The 22,797-nt window shown below is 34.4% G+C and overlaps 1 protein-coding gene across 1 annotated transcript in view; it reads right to left on the bottom strand.

Annotated features, from left to right (window-relative positions):
* The window catches only part of SGIP1 (SH3 domain GRB2 like endophilin interacting protein 1), a 116,497-nt gene that overhangs the window by 25,189 nt on the left and 68,511 nt on the right, over positions 1 to 22,797 (bottom strand). The window contains exons 14-18 of the mRNA XM_029287069.1: positions 22,360 to 22,434; positions 20,213 to 20,668; positions 14,123 to 14,247; positions 12,256 to 12,382; positions 5,874 to 5,933 (exon numbers count right to left, since the gene is read on the bottom strand). Coding sequence (XP_029142902.1) covers positions 5,874 to 5,933; positions 12,256 to 12,382; positions 14,123 to 14,247; positions 20,213 to 20,668; positions 22,360 to 22,434 — 843 coding nt within the window. The remainder of the gene's footprint in view (positions 1 to 5,873; positions 5,934 to 12,255; positions 12,383 to 14,122; positions 14,248 to 20,212; positions 20,669 to 22,359; positions 22,435 to 22,797) is intronic.

Genomic DNA, 22,797 nt, shown 5'->3' on the forward strand with positions numbered 1-22,797 from the left:
CTACCCTCTGGAATGAACTACCCCCCGAGATCCGGATAATTCCGGATCTCCTTACCTTCCGTCGCGCCCTCAAGACATGGCTCTTCCAGCAAGCGGACCTGACCTAGGGTGGATTTTATATTGGGTTTTAAATATTCGGAAGACGCAACATTAAAATTCGGTTTAATTTGGTTTTAAGGGGGGGATTGTATATATGTTCGGGTTTTAAATATGTTGTGCGCCGCCCTGAGTCCCTGTCGGGAGAAGGGCGGCATATAAATTAAATTAAATAAATAAATAAATAAATAAAAAAAATTAATTGAAAACATAAAATTATCCTGCTCATTCTATCAGAGATTGTACATTCATTCCATTTTGCTGCAGTGCATTCTTGAACTTCTCTAAGTGTTCAAGTCTAACTGTCCCCAAATAACTAATCTATTTAGAGTTATGAAAACAGCTCACTGGATCACTTAATCATGCATTTAATCCAGCATTTGATCTACATAGTTATGGATACTGTGGCCTTAATGAGAAGATCTTCTGTATTTACAGAAGAAAGAATCCAGGCTAGAAACCTCCTCTATTTACTACCTAATATCTTCCTCCAAATCTAAAGAAGTCAGAGTAGCTTAAGTACAAATATATAAATTATGTGCAGTAAAAATGCCAATTATAATTGGAGAAAGCAACTTGATATGATTGTCATTGTTTACTGGAGCAGATAGAAATAATAAACAACCACAAGACTATAAAGAGAAACAGTGAAAAAAAACCACAATCTTAGCAGAATCATATCTATGCCTAACCAACAATTCCATTATTCTTCCTCTCAGTTTTTATCCCTGAATGGAATAGCTTTAGTAAACTAACATTGGATGTGAAGGGAGAAGTTCATTCTTACACAATCTAACCCCATCCCTGCATACCCCATCCCTAGGCAATAAAGCAGCTGTGAGAAGCTTTGACCTCATAAATACAGGTAGTCCTCACTTACCAACCACAATTGGTTGCTAAATGATGCATTTGCTAAGAAAAACAACACAAAACCATGATGGACTTGCACTATCACATTTGGTTGTTGAACAAGTCATTACGGGCCGTTAAGCAAGATATCACATAATTGCAACTAGTGATTTTGCCGTTTCTCCAGTGAACTCAGATTATTGGAAGCCAGCTGTGAAATGTGCAAATGGCAATCATATGACCATGGGATAGTGCAGGGGTAGGCAACTTTGGCTCTTTTATGACTCGTGGACTTCAACTCCCAGAATTCCTGAGCCAGCCATGCTGGCTCAGGAATTCTGGGAGTTGAAGTCCAGGTGTCATAAAAGAGCCAAGGTTGCCTACCCTGGGATAATGCAACCATTGTAAACACCTGTTGGTTGCAAAGTGTCCAAATGTTCATAACGTGACCAGAGGGATGACTGTAAATGTAAGGACTGGCCATAAATTTATTTTTTTTCAGAATGATCGTAACTTCAAACGGTCACTAAACAGGGCTGTCATTAAGCAAGGTTTATGGTAATGTGAAAATTAAGACACCCTCTACCTATATGTTGCTATCTGCTACAAACTCTTCAGTTCTTATTATTTTCTTTGTTTTAAAACCAAAATGAAATGTAAGGAAAATTACAAAATTAATTTTGACTTTGGGCAATTAATGCACATCATAATATAATCTACTTCTATATAATATTTTTCAGAATATATTAATCGCCTCTGATTATATTAATTCTTTCACACATGAACAAATTTAATTAATTATAGCAGTCAAAGTGTCCTCCTCAGTGCCTGTGCTATCAACATAGAAAGTATTATACCAGTAACTGGATAAACCTGAAATAGCTGGACTGAAGAGTTCATTAAATATGGGAGAAATAAATATCAATTTATAATATTCTATAGTATATTCTACCCATGAAAATCAGTACTTTTGGCTTAATACAAATATTTAGAACAATTTTATGTAGAACAGTATCAAAATAACTAAATCATCATACATAATATTAAAAGTTAATTAATTACCAAAGAGAATGCTAAAGGTCTTACTGATAAAATGTATACAATCCATGTAAAATATAGTATAGATATATATAATGTCTTAATTTTTCCCATTTATAAGTATGCATTTTATCAGTTGCCTTGCACTACTATAAAGGGTGGACGTATAAAGAGTTCCAGATGAAAAGGCTGGCAAATTCAAATCCATGACATATAATAATGTCTCATAAAGCCAAGTCCGTAAAGTCTATTATATAACATAGTATGGTTAAGTCCACCATTACCACAATACTTTTGGAGAAAGCCAGATTAAGAAAGTTCAGTATATTTTGGATTGCACTTTAAACCAAACCAATCTGAACTATAATTTCTCAATCAAAATGTATTTTTTAAAGGAATGTTGTATTCAAAGTATTCAGTTAAATATCTTTTGTAGAGATATATCAAATGTTTATTTACATTAATTATTATATATCCATATTTCTTTATATAAAGGTCAAATACACACTAAATGCATATTTAATTTAAAATATGTCCAAAACATCATCTGAACTCAGAAAGCATTTCCAACCTTGAACTGATATGCTAAATCACACAAATGGACAGACAGTAACCGATTCAAAGAAGATAAAAGAAAATTGGAAGGAGTATACTGAAGTACTGTATAGTAAAGGTGTCAACATCCAAGATAACATAGAAGTCATTCCCTACTTACAAGAACTTCTAGTACTAGACTACTAGATCAAAACTCCAATCATTACCAACTTGAAAGGCTATAGGAACTGATAAAAATAATAATAATAGAATAGAATAGAATAGAATAGAATAGAATAGAATAGAATAGAATAGAATAGAATAGAATAGAATAGAATAGCTTTATTGGCCAAGTGTGACACACAAGGAATTTATCTCCAGTGCATAAGCTCTCAGTGTACATACAGACAATAAGGTAATATAATTAGTGTACAGACAAATATACAAACAGCATGCACACTCAAACAAGTGTATGGAGAGAGAGAGAGAGAGAGAGAGAGAGAGAGAGAGAGAGAGAGAGAGAGAGAGAGAGAGAGAGAGAGACTTAGCACAGTGTGCAAACTATTATACAATATTTTTGATTTCACAAGCTTGCAAAATAATGCTTAGGATCATCCAAAATAACAAACAAATGGATCATCAAGCAAGCACCCAGAGTTCTCACTTATCCTGCTGAGAAAACCTAGCAGTGTTTCTCAACCTTGGCTGTGGAATTCTGGGAGTTGAAGTCCACATGCCTTAAAATTGTCAAGGTTGAGAAACACTGTGCTAGAGAAAGCTCTAATGCTGGGAAAAGTGGAAGGAAAGAGAAGAGGAGGAGGATCAGCACTATGGTGGATTGATTCAGTTACAGTGATGATGAATGCATCATTGGATGACCTGATGGAACAGGCTAGGGAAGATCATTATGGGAGGAAAAAAACCTATCAGTGTGGTCACTAAAAGTCAACACCAACTAGATGTCAAATAATCTATCAAACAAAACCTAAATTTCTGCATGGTTTTAAAATTGCTTACTTTTCTATAACACTAAGGCAATTAACAGCCGTTATCATTATATAAAAGACTCTTGCTGTAGATATTTTTAGATGTGATGTCAAGGACACTGTCCACTGTATTGCATTCTGTTGCATTTGTAGCACTAAACCACTTTACAATTCTTAAGTAAATTGGTGGAATGTTATCAAAAATTCATCAGTTCAGGAAACTACATTATCATCAATAACCTGTTCTCAGCATGTGAAAAGGGTTATAACGAAAAAGTGAATGAAAATCTTACCCTTAAAGTTATGTGTATGTGATGCTGTTGTTTTGAAAATACAATAGGAATCTTAGAAAGAAAATGCTGATGAGCACAGGGAGAAAGGAGGAATATAGTGATACAGTATTTTTTTTAATGCTAATATATGCACTGCAAATTCCTATTGAAAAGTTTAGCCCCAGGCCCAATAGTAAAAATATGTTTGATGAGTATCTGAGATTGCCTGCAACCACCACCAGCTTGCATTGTTAAATGTAATGGAAGGTAAATGAGACAGCAATTATGGACGCTTGGAAATACAGTACTCTCATTTGCAAAAGGTTGAAACACAAGATCAACCACGCATGTGCCTCTGCCCCTATCTTGAAGGCTTCAGCCTTGAATATCTGCTAAAAGAAAATGAGGATGTGAGCAATTTAAGGTTAGGTAGGGAACAATATGATTGGAAGCAAGGATATCGGTGCAGATTGACTCAGTGTTTGAATGATTGAGAGAAATGCATGCATTATGCAATTAAAATCCCTGTTTTATAGCTGTTTTCTAGATCAGCACAATCACTCCATTCTGAATGGTTTCCAACCATATAAACTACATGCTCACAGAAGGGATATGACATTTGCAATTGGAATAGCTGTATTATGTCTAAGCCTCTAAAAGCCTGAAATGTTTTCCTGAAAGACAGAAACTTAAAAGTAACAAATAACTATCTACAAATTAGCTTGATGTCTTAGGACAGGTTTAGGCAGGTGCTTCTTAACTAAGGGAAATCCCCTTTTTCACACATGCTGTATCTAGCACATAGATGAAAAAGAAATGATTGATTCCTAAAGCCACCAAACTGCAGTATTTTTGTTATAAGTGCATCACATATGGCAAGTTAGATGTAGCACCTATATGAAATTACTCAATGTTATGTTTAGTTCCTCTTATGCCATGAGTTATTTTTCTTCCATGTCAATATATATTAATTCATTTTTTTTAAAAAGAAACCACAGATCAATTACAAGACTTGTCACCAAAGTGACATTCCTGTGCAAAAATTAATTGGCTTGATCCTAAAGGTTCATGGCTCCATGGCTCCAGTTGGCTCCAACAGAACCTCCGCAGATAGTCAAGGGAAAGTAATTTTGCTAGTTTCCCTTCAGGCCCCTTCTTCAATGCCACCTAAGAGAAGCTCCAATGCTCTAGAGAGGATTTTATGGAGATGCAAAATAATTTTTTTTTAAAAAAAAGGATTGAAGACCCACCAGTATCAGATACCATGATCAAAATTCTGGGTCATGGTTGAACTCTGGATCTAACCTACAGTGTACACTTGTCTAAGAATTGTTTAGATTGGCTATAAAATCCCACAGATACCATGAATATATAAGTACAAAATGCCATAGATTAAAGTTAGATGATTCTCCAACTAAAACAAGAAATAGGTTCATGGAATGAAACATTCATTATAAGGCAAGATGTTAAATCTCATTAATAGCAAAGCCGGAAAAAGTCATGCATAGTTTAATATGATGAGTGTCATTGCGTAATGCTAAAGTATAAACGGGTAATTCATAATTTTTATAAACTGAACAATGTTAGTTTACCGTAAACACCATTTTTACTTTCTAAAAATGCTAATGTACAATTCAAGCAATTAATTAGTAGAATATAATATTTTATTAATTATTTGGGAGGTTTTCAGTATGATGGCAAATTCTACAAGTAGAAGTACAAACATATTTATGTATACATAATGTAATGACTATAAAATGCAAACTTGCTTGCAAAGCATATCAGAAGCCTTGGTTGACAGAGTCAAGTTCCTTGATGATTAGTAACTGAAGTTGTTGTTTTTTATATTTACTGTATAAATATCCTCTCTTTTTACCTTTATATGAAAATAATTAAAACAACCGAATGGATATTGTAGCAATAACTCAATTTAAAAATGATTTTGATTGAGCCTATCATTTCCACTAAGTAGCCATAGCATTAACTATACTGAAAAGTAGAGTAGGTTTCTTTATTTAGAAGAAGCCAATGGGCTTCTATTAAAATATAAGAAGAAGGATGTTTAAAGCTCCAAGCCAATATGCTATGCACTACTTACCTTCAAAAGTCAAATAAAACTTTCCTCTGTCAAACCAGACGAGAGAAGGCTGTTCATTCTCTGTATGGCCGGGAGTTGAAGCGGAATGGGAAAGGTTAAGGAGAGGAGAGAGAAGGACATAAGTGTGAGTCAGAAAGGCAGGTTATTAATCTCACTACAGGGAAAGAGGAGGTGCTGCAAGTTGTTAATGTGCAAGGAAAATTGGGGAGGATTTTAATCGACAATGGTCTTGTTTTGTTTTGGGAAGAAACAAAATAAGCAAGTATGGAATCCTATCAGATGGGGATAACTGTGAACTTCTGAAAATGTGATTGAGATTTTTTTCTCTCTCTTCTTTAATTTTATTTATTTTTTTCTTGGTGGGGTATAATATCAATGCTTGATACCAGTTTAATATAGTTTAATTCCAGTAGCTTTGTGTGGAATTTGCCATTTGCGTGTCTTTTCCCTTTGAAAGATGAAGCTGCAGTCTATAAAGTTGTTCGATCAAGAAACATTTAAAAATAAGAGAACCAAATAATGCTACATTTCTGTCTTAAAACAATCATGAATCGAGGGGGGGGGGCTAAAGTACTTTCTGGAGCCACATGCACTATTTGTAAAGGTAACATATACTGTAAATCTGATATTATGGATCTTCAAAATTGATGGCCTTCCCAAGGGGACGTCAACATCTGGCTCAGAGTTTATCCAAGTAGCAATGCTTAATTGGGATTAATAACCTGGTGGACAGAATTTCTGTAACGTTGGTTAAGTGCAGGATTTTATCCATCCTTTTACTTTATTAAAAATCCAAACAGGGAAGCTTTTAACATTACTTGTCGGCAATTAACAGTTTCTTTGACTTTCATTACTTAAGAATTCAGGCAACATGACAATTGGAATTTCATGATAAACTTCTATTACTGAAGTTAATGCACGGCTAGGTCTAAAAATTCCTGGAAACAATATATGTATCCATTTAGGCATGGATGTATGCATGGATGTCTTTCTATCTCAGGTTGTTGGAAGAAGAACATATATAATTATTTTTTTGTCCATAATAGTCCTTAATAAGTTTTGTTATTTCTGTATCAATGTATCAAACATTATGTCACCACTCAGAAACTCATTTTGGAGAAACGAACATTCAGAAGACAGAATTCTTATGTGCAACATGAGTTCCTCTATATCAGCTATGCATTTAATGCATTTGACTCTCATAGTGTCAATTGTCATAGTGAGAGTGGTAGTGAAGAAAGCATTTGGATGACAATGGCTTGGATTTTAAAAAAAACCCCACAACTCTGCTTGTACAGTACCTGCAGGTGTTTCACAGTGCCTTGAAAACATGGACAATTTGTCATTATAAGTATCATCTTCCAAAATCCACAAGCAAAAGAAATGCAAAAGAAAAACAATGAAAACACAAATTCTAAATGAAAACCAAAGAGTTCCTTATTAACCAAATCCACAAATATTACAATAAAAAAGATTTACATAGAAATGGTGGACACAGTTCTTTTATTATCAAAATCATGTTCAATATTACCACCAACACAAACACAAATATAAGAAAGGGCAAATGAATGAACGAAATCTATGCCATATTCTTTTGGATAAAGTATAAATGTATGGAATAAATCTCAGAAACTAAGAGAACAATACATGATAAATTAATATGAATGAGAAGCATGAAATCTCCGCTAAACATTATTCTTTATTTCAAATGAATGTGCGGGCAACCACTTCAATTTTTTAGATTCATAGATTTAAAATCTTGTTCTTCTCATCTACTACCGCCTATTGCAATTATACCTATTGAAGTGTTATTTTTTTTTATTGAAAACCTTAATGGATTTCTCTGTTTTTAAGTATATTTCATTCAATCATTCTTGCAATGTGAAGATTTTTCTCAATGTACATTCTCCCCTCATCTGTTTTGCTGTAAATAGGGGTAGCTTGCATGTTTGTGATGCAGCTGTGATGAAGACCCAGCAAGAAGGGGTCCTGCTCCAAGGGACAAGTTCCTAGCATGTATTTTGAAATCTGTGTTGTTTGTTCAAATGAAAGGCCCAAACTAATCTTTGTACAACCAAGTTTGGTTCAACTGTAATTGCCACTTCATCCCCACAGTAGAAACTGCCCATCAAGTTTTTGCCTTCAGCTAGAAATTATTATAGGTTAAACCATTCAGGATATTGAGCACACCTGGTGACATATGCAATTAGCCAAGCCCATTCCATCTCATTCAATACCAGACTACATTACCAATTTTCACAGCATCAAGAAGCTTTTGGAGTAAAGGATGCTTTTAAACAGATATGGTAAGTAAACACTCTTGTTTTTAGAAGACTAAATTCCATTTATTTCCTTCCAAAGCCAATACATTCTGAAACATTCCCTGGGGGGGGGGGTTTTCTCATCTTGCAACAAAAAATTAAGGGAGATTGTTAAAATTAGGATACCTGTGGGAAATACGGTCCTTCCCTCCGTCCCTGCTCAGGGAGAGCATGGGGAGAACACAGAATTTGAAATTTTAATAATTGTTTTCTTCATTTAGAACAGCGAAACAAATTTTTGAGCACAGCCACAGACATCCAACAATATCAAAAGGACAAAACAGCTTGCTTTGAAACAAGAAAAAACCTATATTCTTGCATTCAATAATACATTAAAAATAGTCTTAAAAGTGGTTTGCCAAGAATGTGACCATTCCTATGGCTCTCTCTAGCACAGAAATACAGATTCAACAAATTTCAAATATAGAAATTAAGAAATTAAATTGCATTGTACTATATATACCTAGTTTGAGTTATTTTAATATTCTAAACATAAATAATGCTTAGCCATTTATTTGTAACACATAAGTAATCATTAAATATAGCAATGATAAAATAAGAGCCAATATGATTTCTTAGCCATTTTTCTTGCATAATTTACACAATCATTTTGTACTACAGCCTATCTATTCAACAAAATCTCTAAGAACATCATTCTACTGTAAATACAACTGGTATATTTTGGAAATTTTAATATCTGTAGAAGGTTTCATTAAAGATATCTGAGCAGTTCCCCTAAACATAGTAATTATTCTAAGGTAAATTATATATGGTTAATTAATCATACTTTTGTTTTATCTTTATAGTTCTTACAAATCAGTCTGCAAGAGTGCTAACCCGTGAAATACCTTCACAGTCTAAAGATTTGACACATGCTTCTTAAGCACTGTATATTGAATAAATTCATTTCCTACAAAATGCACTAGTATATGGAACACTCAGCTTCACATACAATAAAAACATTTGAGTGACACAGCCTACTCATGACACAGCCTACTAAAAGACCGCATTTTATAACATTATAGCATTAAGTGAGTTGCTATTCATTTCACTGATTGATAAAATCTTCACGCTGCTATGGACCGAAAGCAAATTAAAAACAGAGATAAATAATGAATTTGGAAAGAAGTCAGAAAAATGCCTCAGATCTTCTTCCCAATGTCACATTATGCATAATAGACAATGAGACTGAATTTAGATTTTTCAGAAAGGCAACAAAGATTTTGAAGCACTTGATTAAAAGTTTAACAAGTTACTAGTTGAATGCATGCTCTAGGTCTAGCCAAAAGTACATTCATCCTCTAATAACAAAAACAATTGCAATAAAGTAATGTTTCAGAGTTAAAAGACGGAAAACTTTCTGTAAAGGGGAAATCACAGTGTCATGTATCCATCGTGTAAAGAAAAATACAATTATTTCAGTTCTTTCTGTTTCTCATATTGTCAACTTTGATTTATTTTGAAAGAATATTCAAACTGTTGCCATTCTGATTTCAATCAGAATAATTAGGTAGATAATCAAAATGCCTTTCCACATAGACTAGAAAAGAGTTGAGATAAAATTACATAAGAGGGGCATAACAGAAATGATGATAAAGCACAATTTAAATTAATAGTAGAATGAGACAGTGTGTGTAAAAAAACAGCAAAGGATATAGCCTAGCGATAAATGTGAAGTTTAATTGATGTATAAAAGGGCACAAATATTGATGAAATAAGAAACAGATCAAAGAGCAAATCCGAAATCTGCAGCAGAATGAACTCTATCTGACAAAATAATTTTTAAAAACAAAGTTATGCAACTGAAATTGAGGATGGCAGTGGGAATCAGAATATATGATCCAAGAAGATGAGAATGAAAACAAAAGTGAAAGAAGCAGCAAAGAAAAGGGCAGGAAGATCAAGAAAGACTAAAGAAACAATGAAACAAAAGGAAAGGATAGAGAATCTATGATTCTAATACTGTAATGCAGATTCTTTAGGGAGTTCATACTCATACATTTTAGCTGCTTTTAAATTTTTATTGTTTTTCATTGTCTGCAATTCATCTAAAACACATTTTGTTCATAACATTATTTTGACAATGTCAACATACAGCTAGTTCCTGCTTTTTTCTACTCAGAATTGCATTTTCTGTATATTGCATGTATTTAGCATAGATATATTTAATTTAGCAATGATTCCTACAACTATCAAATGGTCAGACTGCTGTTCTGTTTTACAGACTCTTGAACAAATATAAGCCTGACCCATTCCAGATGTTTTCAACTCTAAGTACTATACTGTACTCCTTTGCTATTTAAACTACAGTAATCAAGGCAGAAGAGAAATAAACTTTAAAAAAAATATCTAGAAGGCACCAACCTATCTACCTTGTAGTCTTTCCCAAACAAACAAGCTCACTGGTGATGAACTGCTGTTTTACTCAGATTGGGTGTCCTCCACCTCTGGTCATGATCTTTAAAAATTTGGAGTTTCTCTCTGCAGGCAGCAAATAGTGGCAATCCACATCTTGTCTTTAACTGGGCACTCATATGGCCATAAGAGGAAATGCCTGACAATTCCCCAATAATATCACAGGGTTGAAGGACATGATAAAAAGACCAAACTCCAGAAATAGTCTGCCCAGATATGTGCCACTATGATAACAAGATGACTTCCTTTTTTTTTGTTTTGTTTGGGGAGTGGGGAGGATTTCTATGATGATGTACACTAAGGGGCAAGAAGGATGCTCTTGGATTCTGGCCATCATTTTTATTTATTTATTTGTATTCCACCTTTATTATTTTTTACAAATAAGGTGGTGAACATATCAACACACCTTTGTCTTCCTATATTGACTAGAAAGGTTGTGTTCTGGTACGCAGTTAGTTTTATGCCAATGCTATAGACCTGTAGCAGAAAGGAGTTTATAATAGCAATAGCACTTAGACTTATATACCGCCTCCCAGTGCTTTACAGCACACTCTGAGAGGTTTACAATGTCAGCACATTTCCCTCTATAATCTGGGTCCTCGTTTTACTGACCTCGGAAGGATGGAAGGCTGAGTCAACCTTCAGCCTGGTCAGGATTGAACTCCAGGCTGTGGGCAGAGTTTGCTTGCAATGCTGCATTTTAACCACTATGCTACCAATGATTAGACACAGCAGCATTTTTATATTCTGTTTCCTTTGAAATGTAAAATCAAAATACTTGGGTGATACAAAGCTAGTTTCCCTTTCTTTCTCCCTCGCTCTCTATTAAATTGCTAAGATACTAAGGGATATACATGATAATTCTATACAAATACAATAGCTTATCAGAAAGCACATAGTTCAATTTAATTTAGCACAAAGCAGTAGTTCAGTCTTTAGTTTAGTATGTTTACTTTAGTATGTTGGTTTTAACTAAGAACGTTTTAATGTAAAACTCTGAGATCTATTCCTTTCTTGCTCTGATTCCTTCTTGGAAAAAAGGAACAGTTAAAGATGCAACTTTCTGAACCAATGTATGTTAGTTAGGAGTGTGTTCTGTCTGTATAACCTAGGGAAAAAATGAATGTGTACGCTGAATACGAATGTGTTCCCCTTTAGATCCTGCTATCATATATAATCTGTATAATCCTATTTATAATCTATAACAGCGCCCTCCCAACCTTTCTTGTGCCAAGGAGCAGTTTTGGAAGAAAAATTATCTTCCCTGGAACAGGGGGAGGGATGGTTTCATGTGCAACCCAGATCCTGTGCATGTGCAGATGAACCTTCACTTGCTCCCCCACCACATGTGCGGTCTGGTTCCTAACAGGCTGCGGACCAGTACTGGCCTAGGGGGATTGGAGACCCCTGATCTATAAGATCCTACTCTTATGTATATAAAGATATGTAAAAAAATGTAGCGGCCTAAAGAGAATCACAGTTGTGATTCTCCGTTATGATTTTTCCCTGTTTTTTCCCATTTTCCATGCAACCTGATGATAATGAAACAAAGAAAACATAACCAAAATAAAAATAATCAGAAACCAAAGGATTTAAGCCATTCTGCTAACAGAAACCATTATTCAAAAGAAAAAAAAAGTTGTTACCAATTGTAGGAGTAGTAGCTGCACTCAAGGAATTGGTGGATGAAATAGAAGAGGTGCTTTCGGCACGTGCTAAAGGTGCTATTGGAGGAGGACTAGATGAGTGAATTGGAGGGCTGAAAGGTCTGGACTATAGATAAACACAAAGAACATTAGAAATACATACAACAATCACTTAATGAACCCACTCAATACTTAAAAATATTCATAACTCTACATAGTCTTAGATATGGGGGTAAGTTGAAGATTCATCCATAAATATCAAATAGATGCTTAGTTTGATTTCTCAGCAGCCATTTCCTGACTACAACTGATTGCAAGTGTCATCTTTAATTAATATACTTTTGGGTTTGCCAGCTTCCTCTCTTCATCCAAGTAGAGTGTGATGCCAAAGCTATGGGCCACTTTTGAATTTTGTTTTGTTTTGAAGAAGCACAATGGAATCTTTCTTTTGTTAAGGGGGAAAAAAACCCATGCATTCATTCTTAAAAATCCCCAAACCAACCTGAAAACCATGTATGATCTTATTACTTTTGAAAGGCCAATAGCTGACAAAAGTTACATATTCCAACCTAGTCAATAGGTTCTAAATTCAGACTTGCCTTTCAGGAAATGGGACCATTGCAATAAGGATTCACCTGATAGGAGATTGGGACTAAATGGTTATCTGATTTCTCTTTGCTACCCCCCAAACCTCAATCCCTTCTACCATGCTCTCAGAGAACAGTTTATCAAAGGAGCACAGTGTCCTGACCTACTGGCTTTCTGCAAGTTGTAAATTAACTAGGTGTTTTCACTTAATCTGTAAGGAAAGCTGACCGTTTAATTCAATCTATGTTCAAGTCTAGAGTTCCATCCTAGGAAACTGGTCTAAACGGGCAAGGTAAGAAATTGAGAATTACAGCAGAGAAGAGTAATACACTTACAGGCCCTTGAGAATAGGTCATAATAACAAACTGTTTCAATTTTAACTATACTTGGACAAAGGTTTAATACTAGAAGCCTTCAGATGTCTATCGGTTCTAATTTCAAGGGCACGTACTACTTGAAAGGCGTATATTAATTATAATAAAGCCTCCTCGTACCACGGGCTGCAGATATAAATCTTTCTTTCTATCTTCTAGCTGGGTGCCCAAAGCTAATGATGCTCCTATGGGTTGAGTGGTCTCATTTTTGGTGTCAGTATACAATCTTATAGTATACTAAATTCTGATTTTTTTTTTGTATCAGGATTGCTAATTGGCTAGACTTTTCTGTAGCTACTATCTGGTAATTCTTTCTATTCCTCCTTCTTGGGTAAGGCTGGAGTCATAAAAAACAGGTGAAGATATTTTAACAAAAGTCACATTCCAGCTTCATCTTTCAGTCTATTAAGTACAAGTCTTTTCCAATCCTATATTTTTTTTTAATAAATATGGGATTACCTTGTGAAGGAATAGTTGCAAACAGTAGCCATGGTGATTTATTTGAAATGATAAAGAACTATAATTTATTATCCTTTCTTTGCATGAGAAAAGCTTGATATTCTTGCTAAAGTAATAATTCTAAAAAGAACCCTTCATGAAGGCCAACAAAACTAGTCTATAATTTTAAATTTAATTCATTTTAAAAATCTAACATTAAATTATAACACTCTTCTGGATATTTTCCAACAAAAGCAAGAATTTAGCTAGAGACTTAACAAACATAATTTTTACATCTTTTATTCATTTTATTCACTTACTAATTTATTATACTGGTATTCCTCATACTCATAATAAAGCCAGTCCACAGTGGTTAATGTAATATCTGGTCATATCTACAGTGCCTCCATAGTAGGCAAGAGACATCCTCAGTGCAGTTAGCAATTCTTAAAAAATCTAAAACCTACCACATCAACACCTGGCTTTCCTGGAGGTAACTTCGGACGAGATGGGGGTCTAGGTGGCGGCGGGGGTGGAGTAGGGCTGCTGCAGGATGCCAATGGGGTCGCAGGGCGAGCAGGGGATGATGACCCTGAAAGAAATGTACATTATCAGCCTGGTGTTAAACTACTCTCATGACAGCTCCCTCATACCTTTAAAGTATATATGGCACAGTGTGGAGAATCAATCAAGCTAAACAACTGCAAAACCACTTGGGATTTGGGTCAGGGGTTACTGAGTAAACATATGCATTCATATATGTGGACTCAAACTGGATGAAATAGAAAGTTCTAATCACATAGGTAACCATGAAATAGAACAGCTTATTTCTCTGCTTTTATGCCAGTGCAGTTTTCACACATACGTTAACAATATATGCTTTGGATATATTTGCTTGTGCATAAACCTTACAAAGTTTAATTCAAAAGGAACACTGGTTGAACTGCACCATTTTAGATTAAGTGTGGCTACTCAGTATTCCAAAATATTGCCTTCTTTCTTTAATATTAACTTGTAATAAATGGACAGTATGTTATTGTTCCAAAAATTTAATCGGGGGCGCTGCAATCAATTAATATTGATAAAAATAGGTACACTGCAAACCTACACATATTTATTTAGAAATAAATCTGAAGATGTTCAGTTGAAAATACTCCCATGTAAATGGATTTGCAACCTTAGTGAATGGTAAATCACAGTAAAAAAAAAGAAGGATAAAAAGCTGGCAAATCAGATAACAATCAAGGATGATTAAAATTGTGAAAATCTGATGTTACTCTGGAGAAAAATGCATGTCCAGAATTTAAGAAATTGATACAATTCTTACTCTTTCAAGGGTAATTTTTCCCAAAGTGTCGAATACGTTTTCTAAATTGCCACTGACAGTTATTAAACAAGCTGTTTCATTTAAGTATAACCATTCATTATAAAAGAATAATACTGAAACTGATTTAACTCACATGCCAGTGTAAATCCAACTACCATACAAATTCTTTTTGTGGTTTTTTTGTGTGGTTTTTTTTTGCCAACAGACTAGAATGTCTTTTTTGAAACTTAAGAATATGAGGTATCTTTAAAAATTACCCTAGAAGAACTCCAATATCATATCTCAAATGACTTCAAATGACATCTAAGCTATTACTTATGTTTGGTAACATCAAACGTTTGTTTTAATTGGAAGAATCCATGCTGTGTCTTCTTTCTACTCTATCAGTATTCGTCCTGGAAACTAGAACAGTTGCAGCATAGAAGGAATTCACAGTATGGACTCCTTGTATGCACGGTGAGTGTACAGCAGTGATTAGTGTGTACCACAGGAAGGAAGTATGCTGCAGTTGCTTTCATGCTGCCAAAGGGATAATATAAAAATGAGCCATGAAACTTGTAAGCATACATACTTATTATTTTATCCATCCCAATGGATAGTACACTACATTTCTTCTTTCTCCCAAGTATATAAATAGGGCTGGACAAAGCATTTGGAAGGGGTGCTTTATAAAACATGTAGTGTGAACGAAGTGCCCCCCCTTAAAGAGTTAAAGCAGCCACATCCTCCAGAAGGCTTGGAGTAAATTGTGGAAGGATTTGCCTGATTGTCTGTGCATATGGTATGTCTGCATGCAATGCCACTTTGGGGGCAGTCAGTATAGAAAAATTGTACCTGCAAACAAATACACAGGCAGCTAAGAAAACCTTTAGGAAGAGGTGACTTGGATGCTTTGAGGATGAATAGTTGGCTTATGTAAGCCAAATATTGCAATACTTTACAAAGATCCCATTTTAAATATTTGGCACAGCCCTATCAAATGGCAAAGATTTATTTCAAGGGAATAAAGAAAGGAGGTAGCCAATCAGATTTTTGTGGTGTTTTCCTAAGTCCTAAACTGAACCCTTTAGTGTCAAACAAGACATTCTTGTCAGGACGGTTGATCTATCATGTCAGTATTAGTGAAACTTATAAGCACTGACTGATTACATGCTTCATGCAGTCAGTAAAACACTCAGCTGCAAGGAGAGGGTGGATGGATGGAGCTTTAAAATACAGCATCATAAATTATTATGTAATATTTGTTGCATTACTAATTTTCTATTTGCTAAGCATGCTCTGAATAAATTTGCTTATGTGAGGTAAGGTTTTGGAAAAAGTTGACAATTTAGGTTTTTTTAGTGACCCATACTACTGGAGTAGTACATCTTTTGCTCTGATACTAATTTTCCTTCCTTTCCTTTCCTTTCCTTTCCTTTCCTTTCCTTTCTTTTTTCTTTCCTGTCAGGTCCTATCCTGTCCTGCCGTGTCCTTTTTCCTTTCCTTTCCTTTCCTTTCCTTCAATACTGTATCATTAAAAAAAATCTGCAAAATGATTGCACAAATATTCATTATGTATTGCTGTACAGTTCAGTTTTCTCTGTTAGTGATAAATAAAGAAGAAATGTACCGTATATTGATGAACCTATGTCTATGGAGATTCTCAGTCGTCTAGGTCATGGTTGTTTCTTTGTTTTTCCTTGAAGACATTTCATTTCTCAACCCAAAACCTTTTTCTCCAGTCAGAACTGAAGAAGCTTCTTGGATGAGAAATGAAATGTCTTTCAAGAAAAACAAAGTCCGGTTCCCTTTTGAAAAAGCACCCTTATGATGAATCTGTGCTATGAAACTGGTGGCAGTTTGTAAAAATACATCTATCTGCTGGAAACGGCAAAGAAGCTTTATGTTCAAGGGACGATACACAGAATTGAAAACGTTTCCACAGAATCTTCAGATACCTTAGCAATTTTCTAAAATGTGATATTTGGTGTAGAACTTACTAGACAGTTCTGTCTCAAAATCAGAACAAGAAATGGACGCTTTTAATAGAACTGTCAAATCAGTGTCCATGTAATATGTTGAAGCTGATTTGACTGGTAACAAAAAGACATTATTTTGAAACTATTTTGTATCTAACTCCAATCAATCATTATGATAATTTCGGCGGTAACTGACATTTCAAAAGGCTAGAATGGCTGTTCACACACACATCTTTTTGTTATATTGTGTGTTTCCTGGATGTGTTTAGATTTTTTTTTCTTTTTGACTTGTTTCCTATTTTTTATTGTAACAAGTAAAGTGAAAAAGGAAAATAAAGGGAAGGAAAAAAGGAAAGGAAAGGAAAGGAAAGGAAAAAGTAAAGTAAAACATTCTCTCTCCTTCCATCTAATTATTAAGCAAATGTATTCTTCCTTTTTGAGTTCTGGACATATACTGCAGAATTCAGAATAACTGGATTAAGTTACATTATTTTTATTGGGACTGGTGTCTGAAAATACACTCCTTTGCTCCACTTTAATCCAAAGATAAAACTTCATGGAAATATTACGTTGTGGTAAGTACACAAGAAGAAACGTCCTCAATAGCCTTCAATTGTGTCCTTGAAAGTGTCCAAACAAGCAAAAATACAACAACTCCAAAAGATATTGTAAGAATTGATTTTAGTTACATAGGAAAGAAATTTTGAGATAGGAAGGCATATGTGTCTACAGACCCCTATCTTCCTTAACTGTACATACTGTTTTATAAAACTGTAAGAGATGTTAAAAGCCTGATTAACTTCAGTCTTCCAGTTCCAGTCACTTGTGGAAATAATAAGTGAAATAGATAACACACAAACTATTTTTGCACTTGCTTTTTATATAAAAAAATATGAATCCTAGATTACTGTAAACAGATAATGTTGCAATTATATTGCAGATCAAACCGAGGCCTAACTTGTATTTTTCAGGGAGAACATCTTAATCAAAATCAACTATCAAACTTTAGGAAAATAAAACACTTCAAGAAATAAGAGAAGTGTTTTTCCCCAGAATATAATTATTAACTGTGAAAGGTTGATTTCTGATTTTTTACAAAAATAATTTAAATTAAAAAAGGATTTCTTCCACCTAGGGCATTTCAAACTAGCATAACTGATTTTTTATTACACTGATAAGCCGTATGAATCTGTTTGTACCTAGACCAGCAGTTACTCACTTCATCATCCATCTGTAGATAGAATATACAAGCTTTAAGCTATTCCATTTATCATATCTGGAATATACAAGGCCATCCCTTGCTTTAAAAGGAAACAATAATTTTAAAGACTAATGATAACATTTATTCTGTTCCCTAAAAATAGTAATAATGAAATGTGCTATTAAGAAAAAAATATAACATTGAACTTGAAGGATAAGTTCTAAGACCTCTAGAATGGTTTTTGGGTTTTTTGCCTCAAAATAGGGTTTGAACATATTCCTTCTTTCTGTTCCCCTCTCTCAGAATTCACTCTTGCTAAAAAAGGCATTTTCTTTGAAAATAAAGATAAGTATCAACAGGGAGAGGTTATCAAAGACAAGAGAGAATTCTTCAGTCTCAACTTAGATGAACACATTGTTGATTTCCTATCTGTACTTAGGTAATAGATAGTTTTCATTTCCTTCCAAAATTGAATTGGGAACAAGAGAAAAAATACAAAGCATATGTTGCCCAAAGGAAGTTACTTACTGGACATGCTCAAGAAATTATTCTCAAATAAGAAAAAAGCTACAGTTCTTTTTCAGACTCTGGACAATTGTTTTTAGTTACAAGCTTGTTGCTTGTAGAAATAATGGGGTGTATGTTTCACCGCATCCCTCCTTTTTTATTTTCTATACTACTTAAAGGATACATTAGGAAACATAACAAATTTTAAAAGTATTTGCAGGGAAAGCAACCCAAAGTGTTGTTCCCCTGAAGTGTTCATTATTGATCTGAGATTTAAATATTTTTCTTTCCTGCTAAATTCACACCAGAGCTCCTATTAGTCTGAGAACAGCCAAAGATATTTTCTTGTCATCACAAAGGGCAGGAGTTTGCCTTGATGTCACTTGGAGCACACCTTAGAGTCCATGGTACACTACAACAGCTTCAGAAGTAACTCAATGGATTTCCTGCGGACTAAAATAATTTTTCACGCTACCCATCTTTGTTTCTTGGGCTACTACAATCATCTGCTATATATATATTTGTATTTCCAATGAAACAGCACTATATATAATTTGCTTTTGGGATTACTACATTGGGATTACTATATTAAGATTAAATTATTATCTCTCTTAAATTGAGTTCATCTCCTGATCACTATATGGACATGTCCATTTTTTCCAATCTCAAATCTAGAGGTTAGTGAAGCAAGAAAGACAAAATTGACTCTTTTTCTCCTCATTAACATTATAACTCTTATTATACCTGTTAGCTGATCTGAGCTCATTTTCATGAAGGATTTAGCACTATTCTTACATCTATCTTTAAAAAAGGAGCTTATGATATAAGCTAATTGAGAGGCTCCTTTTGATTGCCAATTAAAATTTGCATTCTCCCAGATCCCCATCCCATGTTAAGGAGAGTTTGGTTTGGCATCATTCAGTCATGAGACAAAGATCACTACAGGCCCTGAGAGAGAGAGAAAAAATCCTTCCTAGACAGATGTGATCTTTCCTGCTACTGTTTAAGTGCTATCAAATTGGGGTTTTTTTCATAACTACTGATCATAGAAGTCCTGAATTATGTAGATGAAGGTGGAAAGTCCTATTATACTTCCTTTTTCTGCAAAAAGGTCAAGAAGGAACTGTGGTAAGCTGGTAAAATATGGATTCTTTTCTTATGCTTTCCTCCTGAGGAAAATCGCCAAGCGAAGTAAAATAAAATACTTCATTTCTTGATTCAGAGCTTTGGTAAATTCTAGAGGATCCCTGATCAATGATAATACATTCCCACCTTTACCTGGTGCTTAAGACATAAAGCTCTCCCATCAACAATTAGACATTCAGCAATGGTAGGAAAATAAAACATACTATCAAGGATTCACAGTTGAGTTGGGTCACAAGAGCACGGAATTAAAAAAAAAAAAGGCCACCGGGCACAGTACAATCAAACAAAAGGGGATGATTGATGCTAAAAGCCAAAAAACAACAAAAATTAAAAAAAACTAACAGCTAAAAAGGCTTGTTTTTTCACACGGCAGCATTCATGGCCACACTGAAGCACACTCAAAGCCGTTTAGACATACCACTGGTGCTTCCTGTGCCACCGCCAGGGCTGGGTCCGGGTGATGACACCACTGTCCTGTAGGTAGGAGGTGGAGGGGGAGGTGGTGTTGCTCTCTGTCCCACCCCAAAATCTTTAGGAGATGCTGCTGGTGCTAAGTTATCATCTTTAACGTGGGTCTGCTCTGAAACTTTCTTCTGAACCTCTTCTAAATTGAGTGGAGATGGAACATTGCGAGAGACTTCAGACTCTGGAGGCTCTTCTGGGATTTCGGATGCCACCGGGGGGGACACCACTTTTTCCCTTGAAGTCACCTCTGGAGTTACATTTTCCAGGGACTGATCAGAAAAACTGATCCATTTATCCTCTGCATTATCAGTAACAGACTTGGGGGATAATACTGGGCCAAAAATGCTGTCCAAGTCATTGATTGATGGTTGTTTGTCATTTCTGACCTCTGTTGCTGTCTGGTCAATTCCTGTGGTCAAAGTATTTGATTTCAAACTTTAACATCAACTTGCACAGTTAGGTTGTATTATTGCTCTAAGTATGAATGGGGCTTTTAAAATTCAAGCTACATTCCAGCACAAAGACATTTTGATAACATATTTAAAAGGTGCTTTTGAGAACATAGTTGTCTGCAGGTTTCCATATAACTTTGAAATACATTCCATGTAAATTACATTTTTCTTTCAAAATCAAATATCATACGTTATATATTGATAGAGAAAATTACCTAGGCAACACAATTGACACTGTGACTTTATTATTAAATATTAGAAGAAAAATGGCAAAACAATACAAAATTTTAAAAAGGTGATGTATATGCACGTATGAACATGTATATTGCATAATGCATTGGGTTATGTGATATGCAATGTGGCATTATTTTAGCAAATAAAAAAGAATATAATTCGTAATACATTTCTATTCTTATGATTGCTGAATCATCATTGCCAAAATAAATTTTAGTAAATGTAGCAGAACATTTGACAACAGATGTGTTAAGGGACAGGAAAAGATTCATAATGAAAAATTAATTAATGGTTGCTATATTGAAAAAAATCGTTGCATTATTAAATTTCAGTGTTTGAGATAATCTGAAATTAAATAAACTGTTTCTACATTATTTTCCTTCTGTGAAAGAAAACATTAAAACTTCAGTATGTGTCTCAAGCTCTGTGATTAGTTGCCATTCAGCAAAAGTTAAGCAAATTTAATTCCCAATGACAACAAGAGATACACCACCAGCCTCCATTTTATCTGAAACGGTTGCAATTTTCCAAATCTGCATACAAAATAAAAAACAATGTAGCACTATTTTCTTTTCATAGAAAAGAAGAAGACTGGTCCATATGTGCAGAGCTCTGGATCATAGCTAATAAGTTCATTGTTGAAATATAACTTCTATAATTGTTATTCTGCAATTATGAATAAATAGATATAAAACCAAAACACCCAATTTCTTTAGGAAAGCAAAAGTATATTAACATTTTTATTCAACCCCTTCCCCCTTCCAGATTGCTGTATTCGAGATTGGAGAAGGCTACGTTTGAGAAACATAATCATTAAGTATTTCAGTATATTTGTAGTCTACCTTTCTCTAAAAGGGTAGCATACCAAGGAAGGTAACCATCTACCATAGGCCATGTATATATAAATGAAATATTGATAAAAAGAGAAAAAAAATTCTGATCCAAAATGTTACATATGTTTATAAAGAAATGTTTTAAAAATTGAGTTGGTATGCATGGCAATTTTCATTACATAACAGAACCACTTGTTGATTGAGAAAAAGCGCTAAATGCATTGAGATTCAAGACAAACATATTTAAGCTACCCAACTTCTTTTCTTATACAAAATTCAGTCTAGTAAACAAAAGCTTACTGATAAAATTACCAAAAAACATTCAAATTAAATTTGATTACTTAATACAGCACAGGTAACAGAAGCGTTTCAAAATTTCAAGGCTTTTAGAAAATAATGTATAAAGCCTCATCAGATATATTTTGGTATCTAAAAAGAGAAATCTGCTTAAAATGTTTTGCGAACAAAATATTAAACACACATATGCATAATACTATTAAGAAATTACAATTGAGATCATCATTATTATGCAGCAAAACATACAATGATTCAATCTGACTATTTATGTCAAATATTCTTACCTACTCCAATTGTTAAAGGAGAACCAGCATGGGGAGGTGTAGCGGGAATGCTTTTGGGCGGAAGTGGTGGAGGTGCTGTAATATAAAAGGAATATTTCAAAGACAAAGCACAATCACAAAGAAATTGAAAAATAATAATAATAATAATAATAATAATAATAATAATAATAATAATAATAATAATAATAATAATAATAATAATAAAAAAAAGTTGGAAGGGACCTTGGAGGTCTTCTAGTCCAACCCCCTGCTCAGGCAGGAAACCCTATACCATTTCAGACAAATGGCTGTCCAGTCTCTTCTTAAAAACTTCCAGTGTTGGAGCATCCACCACTTCTGGAGGCAGGTTGTTCCACTGGTTAATTGTTCAAACTGTCAGGAAGTTTCTTCTTAGTTCTAGGTTGCTTCTCTCTTTGGTTAGTTTCCATCCGTTGCTCC

This window comes from Protobothrops mucrosquamatus, unplaced genomic scaffold, assembly GCF_001527695.2.
Source record: "Protobothrops mucrosquamatus isolate PMUCROS unplaced genomic scaffold, P.Mucros_1.0 scaffold_18, whole genome shotgun sequence".
Classification (NCBI taxonomy): domain Eukaryota; kingdom Metazoa; phylum Chordata; class Lepidosauria; order Squamata; family Viperidae; genus Protobothrops; species Protobothrops mucrosquamatus.